Source organism: Drosophila novamexicana, unplaced genomic scaffold (assembly GCF_003285875.2).
Source record: "Drosophila novamexicana strain 15010-1031.04,08,12 unplaced genomic scaffold, DnovRS2.1 tig00000564-arrow-pilon, whole genome shotgun sequence".
Lineage (NCBI taxonomy): Eukaryota > Metazoa > Arthropoda > Insecta > Diptera > Drosophilidae > Drosophila > Drosophila novamexicana.
Genome location: NW_020824810.1, coordinates 1,256,075 through 1,271,749, shown reverse-complemented (window position 1 = coordinate 1,271,749; position 15,675 = coordinate 1,256,075). Strand labels below are relative to the sequence as shown.

Here is a 15,675-nt window from a genome sequence, read left to right as displayed (position 1 = left end):
ATATATATTGTATTTTTTTTTTTTTTATATTTCTTGCGAGGAACATGTCACCTAAATATGTATTCAATACGCGCATATTGCTCGGGTTTTTTTTTTCTCCATATTTTGCTCAATTTTAGTTTTAACTATGCCACGCTTGACTTTAAGATCTCTACTAAATGCTAATGAACACATTCAAGTCGAAAAATTATGTTAAAATTCTACACTCTTTTTTTTTTGCTAAATCTTGTACATAATATTGTTTATAATAATTGTCATAAAAGTAATGAGAATAATTAGAAATCAAATGTTGCTCTAGGTGATGCAATGTGCGGGTCGATCTGTATGTGTGTGTGAGTGTGAGTGTGTGTGTGTGTGTGTGTGTGTGTGTTGGTGTATCTTCAGTTAAACTCGGTTTAAGCTTTGCCCCCATATTATGAATTGATGTGTGACTGTTTTTTTTTTTGCAGAGTTCTATGCTTCACATATATATATATATATTGATATATATATATGTATGGTATATATATCGTATTTAGTATATGTATCGTTAAGCTATGTTTTAAGTTACGTTACGTTATCAATGTCATTGCAATTTATGTTTTTTGGCCTCACCATAAATGGCGTTCAATTGGCTCCGAAATTGCCGTTTTTTTTTTTTTGTTTAATCAGTCTTCGTTAAGAGTTCAACCAAAAGTCAGCGGGTTTACATTTCATTAATATTTATAATTACCATTTAGATGTGTTTAGTTTTTAGTTTTTTTTTTCGTATTCTTTACCTTTTACAAAGTTTTTATACTCATACTTGCTCAGTCTCAATTATAAGAAATTAATCGTAATAAACAATATTTTAAAAAAAAATAATAATCATAATTTACACAATTAAAATGGAAAATCAAACCAAAACGGAACAAATGTGAAAAAATATATATGTATATATAAAAAGCACTTGGCGAAATTATTGAGTAACTCGTCAGGTGAAATGAATTTAAGATCAACAAATCCCATAGCACATATGTATCTCGCTCGAACCCAACTCCTAGCTAGATTTAACGCTCAGTCTAACTAACAGGTATTTAATATATATTCATCTAGAACTTAGTGTGTGTGTGTGCGGCTCTATATATCAAAAACGAGTTATGTTTTCTGTTCTTTCAGTTGTAGTTTTTTTTTTTCTAGGTTATGTTCACTTTGCTTTTTCTAGGTTAGGTTCTCCGTTCGTTTTTTTTGTTTTCTAGGTTAGGTTCACTTTGTGTTTTTTTCTAGGTTAGGTTCTCGAGCCTAAAATACTACAGAACGCGCTCCTTCTTTTTGTGTTGGTATTTTGCTTTAGTTTCGTTAAATCTTGCTTGTTTCTTGTATATTCGCTAAATATATATATGTTTGTGTGTGTGTGTGTGTGTGTAAATTACCAAATCGTAACCGTGTTTAATAACTCTTAAGCATTATCGAGGTAATCGTTGTAGCACTTATGCTAAAAATTTTTACTAATTTTAATGCCGTTTTTTTGTTTTTGTTTTTTGTGTTTTTGTTTTGGATTTGCTTTGCTTGTAAATGGTCTAAAAAAAACGTCGTCTGTCTCTTTGATCTGTTGTCCGTTTTTTTTTGTTTGTTTTTGTTTATAAGCTAATTTAGAATACGTGCACAAACCGCTTGTAAGGGTTAGACCCTTCCTTGGAGTCCGGCGACAGCTCTATGAGGAATACAATGCGTCCATCCGGCATCAGGGCCACATCGCAGGTGCGATCCTTTTCATCCAGCGTCGGTGGCATTAGCGGATTTATCGATGGACGCACCTCGATCTGATCAAAAAAAAAAAAGAAAAGGAAATACAAGGGAGAGTGTGAGTCTTGGATCTGAGCTAGCAGCACGCTGTGCACTTACATCCCACATAAAGTCTAGATTCTGATTAAAGACGAGTATACGTTGATTCTTTGAATCGGCGACTATAATGCGACCCTCGTCATCGCAGCACAGGCCCGAGGGCCGATTGAACTCATGGAAGCCGGAGCCCTCATGTCCCTTGACAGACAGTATCTGAAAAGCGCAGAGATCGTTAAGGATTAGCTGCTGGCAAGCAGAGATATTTGTTGTAGCTTACATCATTGATGTCCGGATCGATCAGATAGAGGCAATGGTTGTCAAAGTCGGACACAATTATGTTGCCCGTGGGCGTGTAGCAGACGCCGCGCGGCGAGGCGATTCCCTTCGTCTGGCCATGATTATCGAAGACGATCTGACGTATGAAGCGTCCCTCGGAATCGAATTGCTGTATGCGATGATTGCGCGAATCTGTGACGACAATTTGACGGCGCGAATTGACGGCAACATCCCAGGGATATTGGAACTGGCCGTACTCCTTGCCGTAGCTGCCAAATTTGAGCAGAAAGACGCCGCTTGCGGTGAATATCTGAACGCGATGATTATCCTTGTCGACAACAATGATGCGATTATCAACGTCCACACAGATGCCGGCGGGCAGATCAAATTCGCCATTGCCCACGCCCTTGCGACCGAACTTGAACTTGAGCGAGCCATCCGGATTGAAGACCTGCACACGATTGTTGCGCCTGTCCGAGACTAGAACATGCCCCATTTTGTCGACACACAGGCCCCAGGGCCGGCTCACCTGGCCGTCCTCATGGCCCTCGGTGGCAAAGGACAGCGACAGTGCATTCGAATTGCGCACCTTAACCAGATCCATGCAGCCGGGTATGGCCTGCGTTGTGCGCGGCGCACTGAAGTGCAGTCCAGGCGAGCTGCGCAATCCGTTCAGCTCCCAGTCAAGCGCGGCGCTGGACATGCCGCAGGCGCTGCCACCGCGCGGCGGCTGCATGATGGGCGAAGGTATGCGAAAGCTATTGTCACGCAGCAGCGGACGCCGCACCGTTGTCGAGGCGACGCTCAGGGGTCCGGCCGTGCTGGCCATGCTGTTCAGGCCGAAGGCCATGTCGATGCTGTTGGCGGGCGCGCTGACCACATTGCTGGCCGCGACAATGCCATTGCTGCTGGACACAATGGGCATGTTCTTGTCATCCACCAAAATGACGCCGCCCTGGTTGCGTATGTCCTGTAGCAGACTGTAGTCGGGCGGCGCAAAGGCGAACACCTCCTGCTTGGGCTGCAGATCCTTGTAGATGCCCGCAAACTGTTCCATCTGACGCTGGCCATTGGTCAGCTTCATGGCTATCTCGATCTGGTCCATGCTGCACGCATTGTCCGCCACCTTGCTAAGCATATCGGAGGTCTCCGAGAGACCGGCCAGGGCGGACTTGAGGCCCGCCATCTGATCGTGCAGTATGGCGAGACGACGCTGACGCAGCTTCTCAACAAAGTCGAGCAGAAAGCGTTCCCGATCCTCGATGGCAATGATGAACTGACGGAACGCCTTGCGTATATTATCGCTCAGCTCGCTGCAATTGCGCTCGATGAGACGTATAAAGGCGAGCGCCTTGTCGATGCTGCTCTTGATGCAGCGCGTGCCCACCTGGCTGCTCTCGATGGCGCCCTCGAGCTTCTCCTTGGAGCCAACCATAAAGTTCTGTATGGACGCATAGCTGTGCTCCTTGTGCTCGTGCAGCGTACAAAACTGGCACACCAGCTTCCGGCAATAGTCGCACACATAGCGCAACATCTCGTTGTGAATGTCGCAAATGAAATTGCTGCTCGCCGGCGTTTGGGCATTCGCCGAACTGCCGCCGGTGGGTGAGGCGCCAATCGGTGTCGGCAGCGAGACAATCGAATGATTCGAGGACAAGGGACTGTTGCGATGCTCGCGCAGGCAATCGTTGCACATGAACTCGTTGCACTCCAGGCAGCGTATCGAGGCGCTCACCTCGCACCAGCCGCAGCTGATGCTCGAGTTGTTTGACGATTCCGGTGACATTTTTGAATGGCGCGTGGCGCCGCTGCCAATCGCGCCCACCATGCTGAAGTCACCGTGCGTTTCCAGGCCGCCCAGAAAATTGTTGATAAAGAAGTCAGTGCGTGGCGGCGAGCTGTTGGCGTGGCAAGAAACGGAATTAGCAAAGCAACTTGTGTGATTGTGTTAAATGCTTACCCGTTGGCTTGGCCCACGTTGGGCAGCAGGCCGACATTGAGATCCCAGGCGGGAAATGATTCCAGTATGCCGGCCAGCAGTCGCTCCGAGGAGTTGCTGGCATTGCTGCTGATGCTGCCGCTGCCGCTGCCAACGTTGGCATTGGCTCCGCCGGCGGCGGCGGCGGCGGCGCTGGTCGCATTACTGCTGGACATTTGTTGCGGAACCTGATTGTTTGACAAGAGTTCCATCATAAGAAGTTGAGTATTGAGATCACGAGCGTTTCAGCGGCGTTGTAGGCGTGGCCCTTGGCAGTCAACGAGACACTCTCAAGCTGCAAATTTGTAGAGAGTGAGTGAAAGATCAATCGATGAGCAAATGACGTCTCCGGAGCAGGCTGCTTATGAATAGTATTCGAATTTGCGTTTGGAACGCGCCAGAGTCAATTTAAGGCTGAGACAAGGCTGACGCGAGGTTGACAGACGCCGTGCTGGCAGCTAACTAACTTATGCATACGCATCCGCCGTGCATTAAGTAGTCCAAATTGCAGTCGGGCCTGGATTCCAGGCGGCAGCTGCATTTCTTTTGAGTAGGTAGCGGAAAATGTCTCGGGGAAAAACTCGTCTATTGTTCGCTGCGCTCGCTGATCCCCTTGGAAAATGCCAGACGACCCGAATCTCTAGAACCGGCAGATGCCGCAGCAGGTCAAATTTGTTTCAGGCAAATAACCTCAGGCTCGGGCGCAGGCTCAGACTCTCGGCCTGATCTTGGAATTTGGCACGCAGCATTTACGCTTTAAATTTATGACACGGATTACCCTGAAGGATCTGAAGGATCTATAAAATGGCGCAATGTCTATCGATAAAGCGAACTGCAAAATGTCTACTCTATCGTTTTTCAGAAAATGGAAAATGTAGCAAATATTTCCCTATGCCAAGTAAAGGAACTAGTTTTAGGATTTACTTTAAAGATAAAGGAATGGATCAAACTCCCGTCAAGAGAACCAGATCCTTGAAATAATATAATTAATATATTTAAATTAAAACTTAAAAGAAAATATATGAAAATATAATTTTAACAAAACTTTCTTCAAATTACACTTGGAAAAAACCCATAGAATGTTTTTTTGAATAGATTTCATAATAATAATTTTCATAATATATGAAAAAAATATATAAAAAAGAAGAATAATTAAAAGAAAATTTTCTTCAATGTACCCCTATTATTCTTAAAAAAAAAAAACTCGGAAAAAAACCCAAATGAACGATAAAAAAAATTAGTTAAATTAAATTTGTTGATGCACTTTCCATTCCTTAAGGGCTGCCTGTACTTGGAAGGGTTCTGTGACCCACAAATTTCAAAAAACTACGCACCAGAAAATGTCTATTTATAGGACATTCTAGATAACGCTAAACCACCCCCATGGCCCCAACCCCCGACGGACGCAGGTTCGTATTACCTCGAATGCGTTTGGGCTATGCTAAAAAAAAAACAAACTGGTTGTTGTGCTCGTTGCCATCTTCAAGATGGAGCGACATACGCCCAAACGGCCGACCGACTTTCATCCCCTCTCACAATAACAACAACAACAACAGTAACAGCAGCAGCAACAACAACAACAAGCGCAGCGAGCGCGTCAGACACAGGCTACACTCAAAGAAAAAACCGTTTGAGAACTTGTTTATCATTTAACTTTTGTGCACAAAGCTAATTAATTCAAATAACTGCTGTTGGCTTGGAAATGGCCTCAGTGAACGCTGACTATTGTGAACGGTTCATTGAAATGAACTACTTAACTGAACGAACGAAAGCATCAAATGAATCCGTTCACAATTAACCAGAAATGAACTGCAATATGAACATTTCATTTAGCGTACTCTTGTAAATATCTGTGCACTTTATTATGGCTTTACTGTAGCTGTGAGAAGTCCAGAATAATCTAGTTTCAAAACAAAATAAGTCAGAAAAATCTATCCATCTCTACCTGGCACTCCCTCTCTCTCTCTCTCTACTTCTCCTTACATATACATGTGTGTGTATGTATGTATGTATGTATATATGTACGTGTGCAACGCCTTAGAAACGATGCACTTCCAGATTTTGGGCCGTGTAGACACTGTGCAGAAACTACCCTTGTCACCCTTGAACATTTCTATTGAAACAGTCTGTGTCTCAAAACGTTGTTGAAAAAAAAAAAAACAAGAAGAACACGAACCAAGAAGTTAAAGTCCTTTTGCATTTGTATACGCACACACGCACACAAACCGTATACATATGTATGCATGTGTGTGTGTGTGTGTGTGTGTTTGGAGTACGTGCAAGCAAAGACGCAAAAACGGCAAGGGATGAGGGTTGTATTTATACAACTTTCTAGGTGGTATACATATATGCATGTGTGTGTGTGTGTGTGTATGCGTGTGTGTGTGCGCGCGCGATACATACAAACGGCATAAAAAATCTCAATATATAATTGCAGAATCTTCAACATTTTGTCACCCAATCAATAATTGGCCGCACTTTCAGCGAATTGTTGTTTAACACTGGCCAAAAACCGTTCTTCACTTCTTTCCCCATTTTTGTTTTTGTTTCGTTGTCCGTTAATGAATGATGTTTTTTTTTTTTTGCTACACACCTTTTTTAGCAGCCTCATGCAAGCCGCTCGCAACTGCACACTTTCAATGGGATGTCAAAAGTGGCGTCGCCTCGCAGAAAATATCGTTGTTGTTGTTGTTATATTAAACTTAACCGTTTAGTTTGTTTTTCCCTTTTTTTGTATATGTTCTCTTTGATTATTTGGCGTATAAGCTTATTGATTTACGTTTGGAATTTATTTGATTTCGATTTTAATTCGTGCGTTTCGAAAATGCGAGATTCTTTTATAGTATGTAAAGACCAAGAGATCTCATGCGTAATACGTTTGTGGCCCGTTTCGACTCCGACATTCGTGTATTCCTTTGCCCGACTAAAAGATACATTCGACTAAAAACACAACATAATAATCATGCCTCCTCGCTCATGTATATACGAATGTATCTGTGTAACTGTGTGTGTGTGTGTGTGTTTTTGTATGAGTGTTGCTTCTTCAGTTCTGTTCTGTCGCTGTTGTTGTTATTGCTGCGCTTGCTCATCATCTATGTAGCTAAACAAAAAATAAAATAAACCCAAATGTATCTCACAGTCAGTTTTTGATTTTGATGTTTGCGTGCGCGCGCGCTCCAATGTTGGGCTCGCTCTTTAGATTTTTGCCGTGTTGCTGGCGCTCTCTCGCACTCATTCACTCACTGAATTGCGCTCGCTCTCTCTCTCTCTCTCTTTCCCTATCGCATGGGTATACTTATGCGTTGTATGTATTGTTCATATGCACGCGCACATTTTACAATTAAATGTGCATGGGTGTGCGCGTGAGTGTGTGCGCTTGTTTTATCTTCTATTTATTTTCACTTATGCGGCAAAGAAATGCAATCGAATTGCTCCCCGCTCGCTATCAATAACATGCACTTTTTACATATACATATATCTAAATTATAAACATACTTTGAAACAGTGTTGTAAGCTGTGCGTGTTTTATATTTTTGACGCGCGTATTTGTGTGCGTGTGTGGCTATGATTTTAACCATTCATGACTAGTGCGTTGTTTTGCTTAGTGTTTTTCGAATAATTTTGACCCACTTCTCGTGGTTTTGCTACGCTGGGGGACCAGGGCTCCTTTTTGCACTCTCGATATATTCAACCTTCACGCACGCATTTAAACATGAAACTGGATGCACGTTCATGCGCCGACAATGCTTCTGCTGCCCCTTTGGCTTGTTATTTTTTTGTTATTGCACACTTTCTTGTGCTCGAGCATATGACGCTTGCTGGTGCGTTTTATCAGCGACTCTGTAAACTAACAGTTCAGCATCTGTTATTTGTGTTTAACACAAAGACAGTTTTCGTTTTCATGTGATGGGTTTAGCATACAAACATACCGAATTTAACTATCTGTTAGAAACAAGGCAAATGCCTATAGCATGTACATTTATAGAGCATTCATATGTCGCCTTGGCATCTATTTTATTGTGCTGACACACAAAGAGAGCCAATGTAAAAGAGCGTGAGAGAGCGAGCACATTAACGGCGCATGTGGCGGTGGCGCGAAAATATGGCCGGTGGTGGCGCGCATTTGTTGTCGTTGTTGTTGTTGTTGTTGCGCTGCCCGCCAGCTCGGTTTGTTGTTGTTGTTATTGTTGTTGTCGCCAGAAACAACACCCTTAAGGAACTTGTTTTCATCTCTTGCCTTGCACTGACAAAAATTTCGTGATCGCTGGCTACGAAATTCAATTGAAACCATTTCGGCTGTTGGCCAGCGCATCAGCAGCATCTACGACCGGCGGGTTCATGGAATTTCAGACAGGCTCAGGTAGAGCGCAGGTGCGCAGCCCATAGTACAGGTAAACGTGCCAGGCGTCCTTTACAAAACTAATTACACTATGCGTGGTGTTTCGTGTTCGTTTTGTATATACATACATACATACATACATACATACATATTTATGTACAGTAAAAGCTCTGTAATTTTGTTACAGCTCGAGTTGTTTTTGCTTGAAAGAGATGTACATATACATACATATGTACAAACATATATGTAAACAGTGTGTACACACACACACATCAATTAATTTATGCTTTAGTTAACAAGTGTTGAAAATGTTCGATTGTTTTCGGAATTTCTGCAGCCATTTTATTTTAAATCTTAATCTAACGAACGGCTTTTTGACCGAAATAAAACAGTGTTGGCAAACGTTCAAGAGAGCTTCTGGCATTATATGGAGCTATGTAAATATTGAGATTAAAAATCATTGCCCAGATCAGCTGTTCGTTAGTAGAGTTTTTACTGTACTGTCTTATATTTTCTCTAGGTGAATAACTGATTACATTCTATGTAATGTGTGTTTGTGTGTGATTTCAGTCGCATACTTATGTATTTTAATACTGTAAGCTAAGCTTATAATGTACTATATTTATATTGTATAACTAGGCATATATCGGTTCGGCGATCCATCAGCCAAACTCCAGTTCCTCAATCAGTACGTTTTGCAGTTTCTGGCGGACGCGCAGCTTGCGACGCTCATCCAAGCGCTGCAGGAATGGCATCAGGCTGAGCAGAAACATGCGATCCGCATCGTCCTGCGCATCCGCGCCATTTGGTTCCGTATTGGTGGACGCATCCATGCTGATGTACTTGAAGGGCAAATCGTTGGAGCCCGGCTGCGATTGTGGCTTAACATCCGCCTCGCTTTTGATGCTGCCATTGGACGGGCTCGATTTGTTTTTGGACATGGGCTGCGCCATTTCCTCATCATCGTCCAGCACTTCGATGGTAAAGACACTGGGATCGGGTGTGCCATGTTTATGGTGCTCCTCTTCGTTCTCGGACGCGGCATCCTCGTCGAAATCATCATCATTGAGCTCCTCATCCCGCTGGCTATGCGCATCGCCGTTGCTCAGCTCCAGCTTCACCCGCTTGCAGTCCCGGTCCTCAAAGAACGAGCTGATGTCCGAGAAACTGGGCTGATGCAGCTCCGAGTCGTAGCTGTCGCTCAGCTCACAGATGGGCTCGGTGGCCACAATGGGCTCATCATATTTACCGCCATCGTCCAGTATCAGATTGTTGTTCTCCGTCCAATGTCCCGGCGGATGCTTCTTGCTGTTGCCGCGCGTGCGCGCCTGCCTCAAGATGTTCTCATGGACCGCATGCTCCATGAAGCGCATATCATTGTAGAAGCGCCACGAGGAAGGCGACTCGTTTGACAGATTGTTTCGTATGTACACCTTGCGGAAATTGTCGCGCAGGTGTCCCCACTTCACACGGCACACGTCAGCTGCGGGCAGCGAGAAAGAACAAGAGGAAGACGATCAATTGCTGTATTCGCTGCGAATGCACAGATGTCTGATCAAGCTGTGCTTGTGGCCACAAGAAAACCGCAATGCCTCGTAATGCACATACAGTGTGTACACGCTAAGCCGAACTGCATAGTTAATACAGTAAACTTTTGTGAAAGAAGTGTGAATTCTAATATGCACAAATTTCTATTTTTGGTAAGCTTCATTTTCTCTAGGCTTCAAATGCCTATATATTTAGAAATAGGAGCTTAAAGCTTTGCAAGTTGAGCTTTTCATGATTATTTTGAGCTTTAAGCTTTCCAGGCATTTACTATACGAACTTAATCCATTGAGAGTTAAATTATGTCTCTAAACTAGGCGCAAAAGCTATGCAAATCGAGCTTTGTTCTTTTAGGTTGAGCTTAAAGCTCACAGATCATATGTTCTTGTAAATGGATTTCAGGCATTGAATAATAATAACAAAATAAGAAATGTGCTTTTAAGGCCCATGTTTATTAAAAAAGCTCGTCGAACTAAGCTTTAAATGCCAAGCGTAAGCTTTAAGCTTTAAACTGACTGTGTATGAGTTCGTCTTATTGAATGCACACTGTGCACATGCTACATGTTTAATAACACGAGCATATGTTTAATAAAAAGCTCGCCGAACTAAGCTTTACATGCTAAGCGTGAGCTTTACGCTAACTGTGTGTGGATTCGTCTTATCGAATGCACACTGTGCACATGCACAGCAAACCTCATGCTATATGTAACACACTTGCGCATTTTATATGCATGTGGCTTATACGGCTTACAATCAGAAAGCTGCAGCTGCTGCTGCTGCTGCTGGCACTCACCTGGCAAATTAACATCCTTGCCGACATCAAACCAAATGGGCGTAATATCGCTGCGCTTTTGGCCGCTCGCATTGTTTCGCAACCAGAGAACTGGACGACGTGAAACGGCGGCAATGAGACGCTTCACCGTCTCGATGGGCAGCTTGGCGGTGTTGGTGAAGCCAAAGGAGACGGGCGGCGAGGTTGATGCCGATGACGCATTGTAGGCCAGCTCCATGCTCATGATGATGTTGATGATGATGATGATGACTATGATGACGGCTGAGGTTGTTGCTTGATCCGTGTAAAGGTCCGACTCGCGCAGCTCAAGCGCTACACCAAGACTAAAAGAGCGCAGCACAGAAAACAGACAACAAAAAAAAAACAACAGAAAAAACTACGGGCACGCCACGCCGACCACGACGACGACAACGGCGTACGGGCAACAACGGCGAAGACAACGACGACGACGACGACGACGGCGACGCAACCAGTTTACGTGCCTTTTGGCTGCGGCGAAGGCGCAACGAAAAGCGAACAATCAACAGAGATAGAGAGACAGACTGTGCGAGAGCGAGAGAGAGGGGGGGGGGGGGAGGAGCGAGAGAGGGAGAGCCAGTGAGCTGGAGAGCGTAGGCAGGGCTCAGGCAGACAGGCTTTGCTCTAAACAAGAAGAAGAACTCACCGGCCGACGCGCTGCTGCACAAGCGACTATTATCCGGATGTTAAGCTTCCGCTGCCCGCCTGACGGGCTGTTGCGCTATGTCTCCTCTACGCTTTACGGTTGTTAACTCTGTTTCAGCTTCGGGCCGTAACGAATCGCAAATGCGCTGCCCTAACAACTTAACAAATACATACATACATATGTGTGTGTGTGTGTGTGTGTGTGTGTGTATGTACGTAATCGGCAGCTAGACTTTAGCTTTTTTGCAGTTACATTTAGCTTGGGTCTAGCGAGTCCTAGCTGAACTGTTTGACAGACCCCAATACACCCACATACACAGATATGCTGTACGCTGAGGACTGTAGCGTGCCCAGTTGTTGCGCTTTGTTTATTTTTAAACAAAACTGGATTTTTTGTTCACTACGGTCCGCTGGTTGGCTGTGGAGCTCTGTGTGGCATGGAGCGAACCTAAACGTAAAATGTTCACGCTACGCCAGTGAAGCCAACGTAAAACGAACAGAGGAGCTGATACACACGTAACTGTCTCTGTGTGTGTGTGTGTGTGTGTGTGTATGTACGAACTGCATGTGCATGTGTATGCGGTATCGATACCAGTAGAAAATCAAGCCCCAACTGAAAACTTCGTTTTGCACGATCGTCGCTCGTCTGGGCCTGGCCCTGCTTTTTACTGCTATCTCCCATTAAGTTCTCTATGCTCGTGTGTACGTGCCGCTGCCTGTGCATATATATGTGCATATACGTGTGTGTGTGTGTGAGTTTGCGAAAATGCAAGCAAAGGCGAATATGAGAATTGTCTGGGGCGTTTATTTTATCTGACAAAATGGCAACAGCTCTGCGCTTGACATTTGATCCTTTTGAGCAGTTCAAGGAGTTCGACCAGCCGCAATATGCTCTACAGTTGCTATAGCCTCTATAGGTATATAACTGTGGATAAACACACGTATTACGGATAAGCGAAAATCAGCTGACCTCAGTCTAAGCCAGGCGAAAGTCTCTCACGTACGCCGTATGGCTGAGCTTTTCAACACTATAAACAAACACATACACACACACACACATGCATACGCAGCTAATATTGCTCGGCTCTCTTTTTCTTATGGTTTCATTGAGCTGTCGTTCAACACTGCCAAAAATGCAGCTCTCTTTAACGATTTGGATTGAATAATACCGAGTTTTATACGAGAGGTAGACTTCAGAAACATATACATATATTAATGAAACGATACATATTCTACACATACTGCACACTATAAACACGTATATATATATATACATGCATACATATATTTAACACTAAGGAGGACAATTTAACTGGAACCGTCAGCGTACGCTCAAGAGAGCTTTCACTGTACACACATAATCTATACATATGTATATACATATATATTGTAGGTATGTTTTTTATAATGAATGTTGATTTTGTTGAATGCCACGCCCTATTTTTTTGCAGCAGCCATCGTTGAGTCGGAAGCGCCTGCGCATTTATGGCTCAAATGCTCTGCTGTTTTGCCCCCAAAAATTGCTGGCCAATTGGCTTTAGCTTAAGCTTTCTAATCCCTGCTCCTGCTCCATGTTGTCCTCGTCAAGGGCAAAGGAGACGCCGCGCTTGCGACTGCCAACAGCTGTTGCTGCAGCTGCTCCATTGCCACCGGTCATAATCGAGTAGTTTTTCGTTGTGGATTTTCTTGGGGATGCCGACGCCGCCGCCGACGAAGCCGCCGCTGCTGCTGCTGCTTCGAGAGCTGCATCCTTGTCCAGTGGAAGCTCCATGGCGGCATTTCCGTTGCTGTGGCCATTGCTGCTGCTGCAGCTGCTGGCTAGCGATGAGCAGCTGCCATTTCCGTTCCCATTCCCATTCCCATTTCCGTTTCCGTTTCCATTTCCAGCTTCGTTGATAAATACATCCATGTGATCAATTGTGTCGTTTAGGGCGAAGCTCTGATCACGTCGCTCGCTCTTCTTCCACAGGTAATAGAACTGAACCAGTTCGCGCATGGTTCTAGTGCGCACCTGAAAGGACACACGCATGGGATCATCATTTAAGTGTGTGTTTGTGGCCTCGCACAGTGGTTCGTCTGGTGGGCAAAAATCGAAAACAAATTCTAGTTTAGATTTCGAACAAGTATCCAAAATCATTGAAACAGTCTCTAATTTATCGATATATTGTAATCGATATATTTGAGAATTAGGTTATGTTTGAATAGGTTAAATCTTTTAATTTCGGCTTTTGAGTAGCTGTTGAATGATTTTTGTCCCGTCTGCTCATGTGTGCGTTCCACTGTGCGTTGTCGCATAGTTTACCTGATTCTGTCGTATCTGATAGAAGTCCTTGCCAAACTTTTGTATGCCCTCCTCGAATTTCTGGCACTCCTCCTCCGACCAGCTGCTCATCGTGTCGCTGAGCGGCAGCACATTCATTCGCTTGCGACGCAGCGCCTCCTTGAAGTCATAGCCGCACTGGACGAGCAGATGCAGCGCCTGTTCGTTGTCCTTGACCACCGACTCCATGTCCGAGCCGGCTGGCGCCGCAGCCGCAGCAGCAACTGGAGCTGGAGCTTCGGGCGACGTTGCTTCCGCTGGCAGCTCTTCGAGCTCAGCCCGTTCTATGGGATCGGCTGCGTTGGCGCCTTCGGCTTCTGTGCTGATCACCGAGCGCGTCTCCTGTATTTTGGCCAGATAATCCTCGACGGCACGCTCGCTGACCTGGCTCGGCTCCCAAATCAACTGATCCTCGTTCTCGTACGGCAGTATGTCGCCATATTGCGATAGGCCCTCGGGTATTTCAGCTTGATAGTTCGGTCCGACCATAATTATTTTTCTCGCATCGTCCGAATCGGTGTCGCTGTCCTCCTCCTCCTCCTCCCCTGCCTCCACCTCCTCAAGGAGCGTCTGCAGCGGCGTAACTAAAGAAAGAATTTGTATATATATAAGTGCTACTAGCATGTACTATCCGGCTTTAGCCGTGCCTCAATCCGTCAAATCAAAGAAGTCAATATAAAATATGTGCACGTACAGCTTTCCACATCCTCCACAGTGTCCATGGCATGCTGTGCACCGGTCTCAAAGGACTCTTCGGGATACAGGTCGAGTAAATGCGAGCGATGCGTTTTCTTCGTAAGCTCTGGCGGCAAAACGCCTGGCACTTGATCCGCATCCATGCCGGATTCGTGGAACTGTGGCGTTAGGCTTGCATAATCCAGCAGAGGACTTCCTGGTGCGACTGTATGTGACTGCGGCTCAGCGCCAGCTGGCGGCTCCTCGGCGGCGCCGGCGGCTTCGTCTTCCGGTAGCTGTCGCTTGGGCGCACGTCGTCGCCTCGAGCTGCTGCTGGTGCTGCTGCTGGGACGGGCGACGGACGCCGGCTCCATATTTGTCATGCTGCTGTATTTGGCCAGCAGCAGCTCGATGGGCATTTCGCTTTCCTCGCGCAACGTGGCTATCTCGTCCTCGGCATTGTGCGCCTCCAGATCGGCGAGCGCCTCCTCCTCGTTCAATGTGGCCTCGTCGTCAAAATCATTTACCATCATATCAATTGTTGGCTCGAATGTGGTGTCCGCAATGGAAGATCCGGGCGACATGGGCGGCGGTTGCTGTTGTGCACTGCTGCTGCTGTCCGCGCCGAATCCCGTGGCCGGGGATTTGCGGCGCTCCCGTTTGGTTGGCGTTATTGTTAGTTCGCGTCCCGCCATTGCAAGTTTGTTTGTTCTTCTTGCTTAGTTGTTACTCGATTGAGCACTAACGAATGTGGGCACCCAAAAAAAATTAACATTTTTCTGAAATGTTATTAACAGCGCGAACTGCTGTCACACACTCGGTTTCGAAAATAAAAACGGATGACAAAAATTGGCACAGAGCGCAGATTACTTACAAGAAACCACATCTATTTATCATCTAATTCACACAGAAAATTCATACACGTTCGAAATTGAAATTAACATTTGTTTTCGGTAACTGCGCCACAAATAACATTGTCTTAAGCTGTTAGCTTCTTACTGCTATCGAATGCCTCAAGCGAATTAGTAGACCACGAGCTCTATTCTATGTTGGCTGCTTCTTTGGCCTCTAAGAGAACACAAAATGTATGATATCTAAAAACTACTAACAGGAATATCGACTGTTATTTCAGCTGCTCATTATTAATCGATATTGATGTTCATAAATAAAGATTCGATACATCGTTAACATTTAGAAATACTTAACAGCTGTCCACAACAGGTGCTGTGTTAAGGCCCTGTTGTTAAGCAACAGTCTGTTGCTGTTAAATTCAAATTCTACTT

The 15,675-nt window shown here is 45.0% G+C and overlaps 3 protein-coding genes across 4 annotated transcripts; all 3 read right to left on the bottom strand.

Moving 5' to 3' along the window:
- Positions 1–892: 892 nt before the first annotated feature.
- LOC115762419 (protein wech) lies at positions 893–4,376 on the bottom strand. The gene is made up of 4 exons (XM_030704614.1): positions 4,040–4,376; positions 2,081–3,977; positions 1,864–2,016; positions 893–1,781 (listed from the first exon to the last, which is right to left on the bottom strand). The coding sequence occupies exons 1-4, from the start codon at positions 4,270–4,272 to the stop codon at positions 1,611–1,613; spliced, it is 2,454 nt and encodes an 817-aa protein (XP_030560474.1). The 5' UTR covers positions 4,273–4,376; the 3' UTR covers positions 893–1,610.
- Positions 4,377–8,865: 4,489 nt separating this feature from the next.
- LOC115762424 lies at positions 8,866–11,570 on the bottom strand. The gene is made up of 2 exons (XM_030704620.1): positions 10,735–11,570; positions 8,866–9,879 (listed from the first exon to the last, which is right to left on the bottom strand). The coding sequence occupies exons 1-2, from the start codon at positions 10,955–10,957 to the stop codon at positions 9,059–9,061; spliced, it is 1,044 nt and encodes a 347-aa protein (XP_030560480.1). The 5' UTR covers positions 10,958–11,570; the 3' UTR covers positions 8,866–9,058.
- Positions 11,571–12,616: 1,046 nt separating this feature from the next.
- On the bottom strand, positions 12,617–15,456 carry LOC115762413 (mesoderm induction early response protein 1). Of its 2 annotated transcripts, XM_030704602.1 has the most exons (4): positions 15,267–15,452; positions 14,412–15,133; positions 13,700–14,301; positions 12,617–13,408 (listed from the first exon to the last, which is right to left on the bottom strand). In XM_030704602.1, exons 2-4 carry the CDS (start codon positions 15,085–15,087, stop codon positions 12,935–12,937), a joined length of 1,752 nt encoding a protein of 583 aa, XP_030560462.1. In that variant the 5' UTR covers positions 15,088–15,133; positions 15,267–15,452; the 3' UTR covers positions 12,617–12,934. The 2 variants fall into 2 exon arrangements, with proteins under 2 accessions (XP_030560462.1, XP_030560463.1); XM_030704603.1 differs by having other exon boundaries at positions 13,359–13,473; positions 14,412–15,456.
- Between the last annotated feature and the right edge of the window lie 219 nt (positions 15,457–15,675).

What these genes read in the sequence shown, in the direction of transcription:
- LOC115762419 (XM_030704614.1), bottom strand. Translation starts at nt 4,272, where the DNA reads ATGATGGAACTCTTGTCAAACAATCAGGTTCCGCAACAAATGTCCAGC. An exon ending in TCGATCCGGACATCAATGAT is followed by an intron (nt 2,017 to 2,080) that starts GTAAGCTACAAC and finishes TGCGCTTTTCAG; the next exon opens with ATACTGTCTGTCAAGGGACA. An exon ending in ATCTAGACTTTATGTGGGAT is followed by an intron (nt 1,782 to 1,863) that starts GTAAGTGCACAG and finishes TTTTTTGATCAG; the next exon opens with ATCGAGGTGCGTCCATCGAT.
- LOC115762424 (XM_030704620.1), bottom strand. Translation starts at nt 10,957, where the DNA reads ATGAGCATGGAGCTGGCCTACAATGCGTCATCGGCATCAACCTCGCCG. An exon ending in CAAGGATGTTAATTTGCCAG is followed by an intron (nt 9,880 to 10,734) that starts GTGAGTGCCAGC and finishes CGCTGCCCGCAG; the next exon opens with CTGACGTGTGCCGTGTGAAG.
- LOC115762413 (XM_030704602.1), bottom strand. Translation starts at nt 15,087, where the DNA reads ATGGCGGGACGCGAACTAACAATAACGCCAACCAAACGGGAGCGCCGC. An exon ending in TGTGGAGGATGTGGAAAGCT is followed by an intron (nt 14,302 to 14,411) that starts GTACGTGCACAT and finishes TTCTTTCTTTAG; the next exon opens with TTACGCCGCTGCAGACGCTC. An exon ending in ATCAGATACGACAGAATCAG is followed by an intron (nt 13,409 to 13,699) that starts GTAAACTATGCG and finishes GTGTCCTTTCAG; the next exon opens with GTGCGCACTAGAACCATGCG.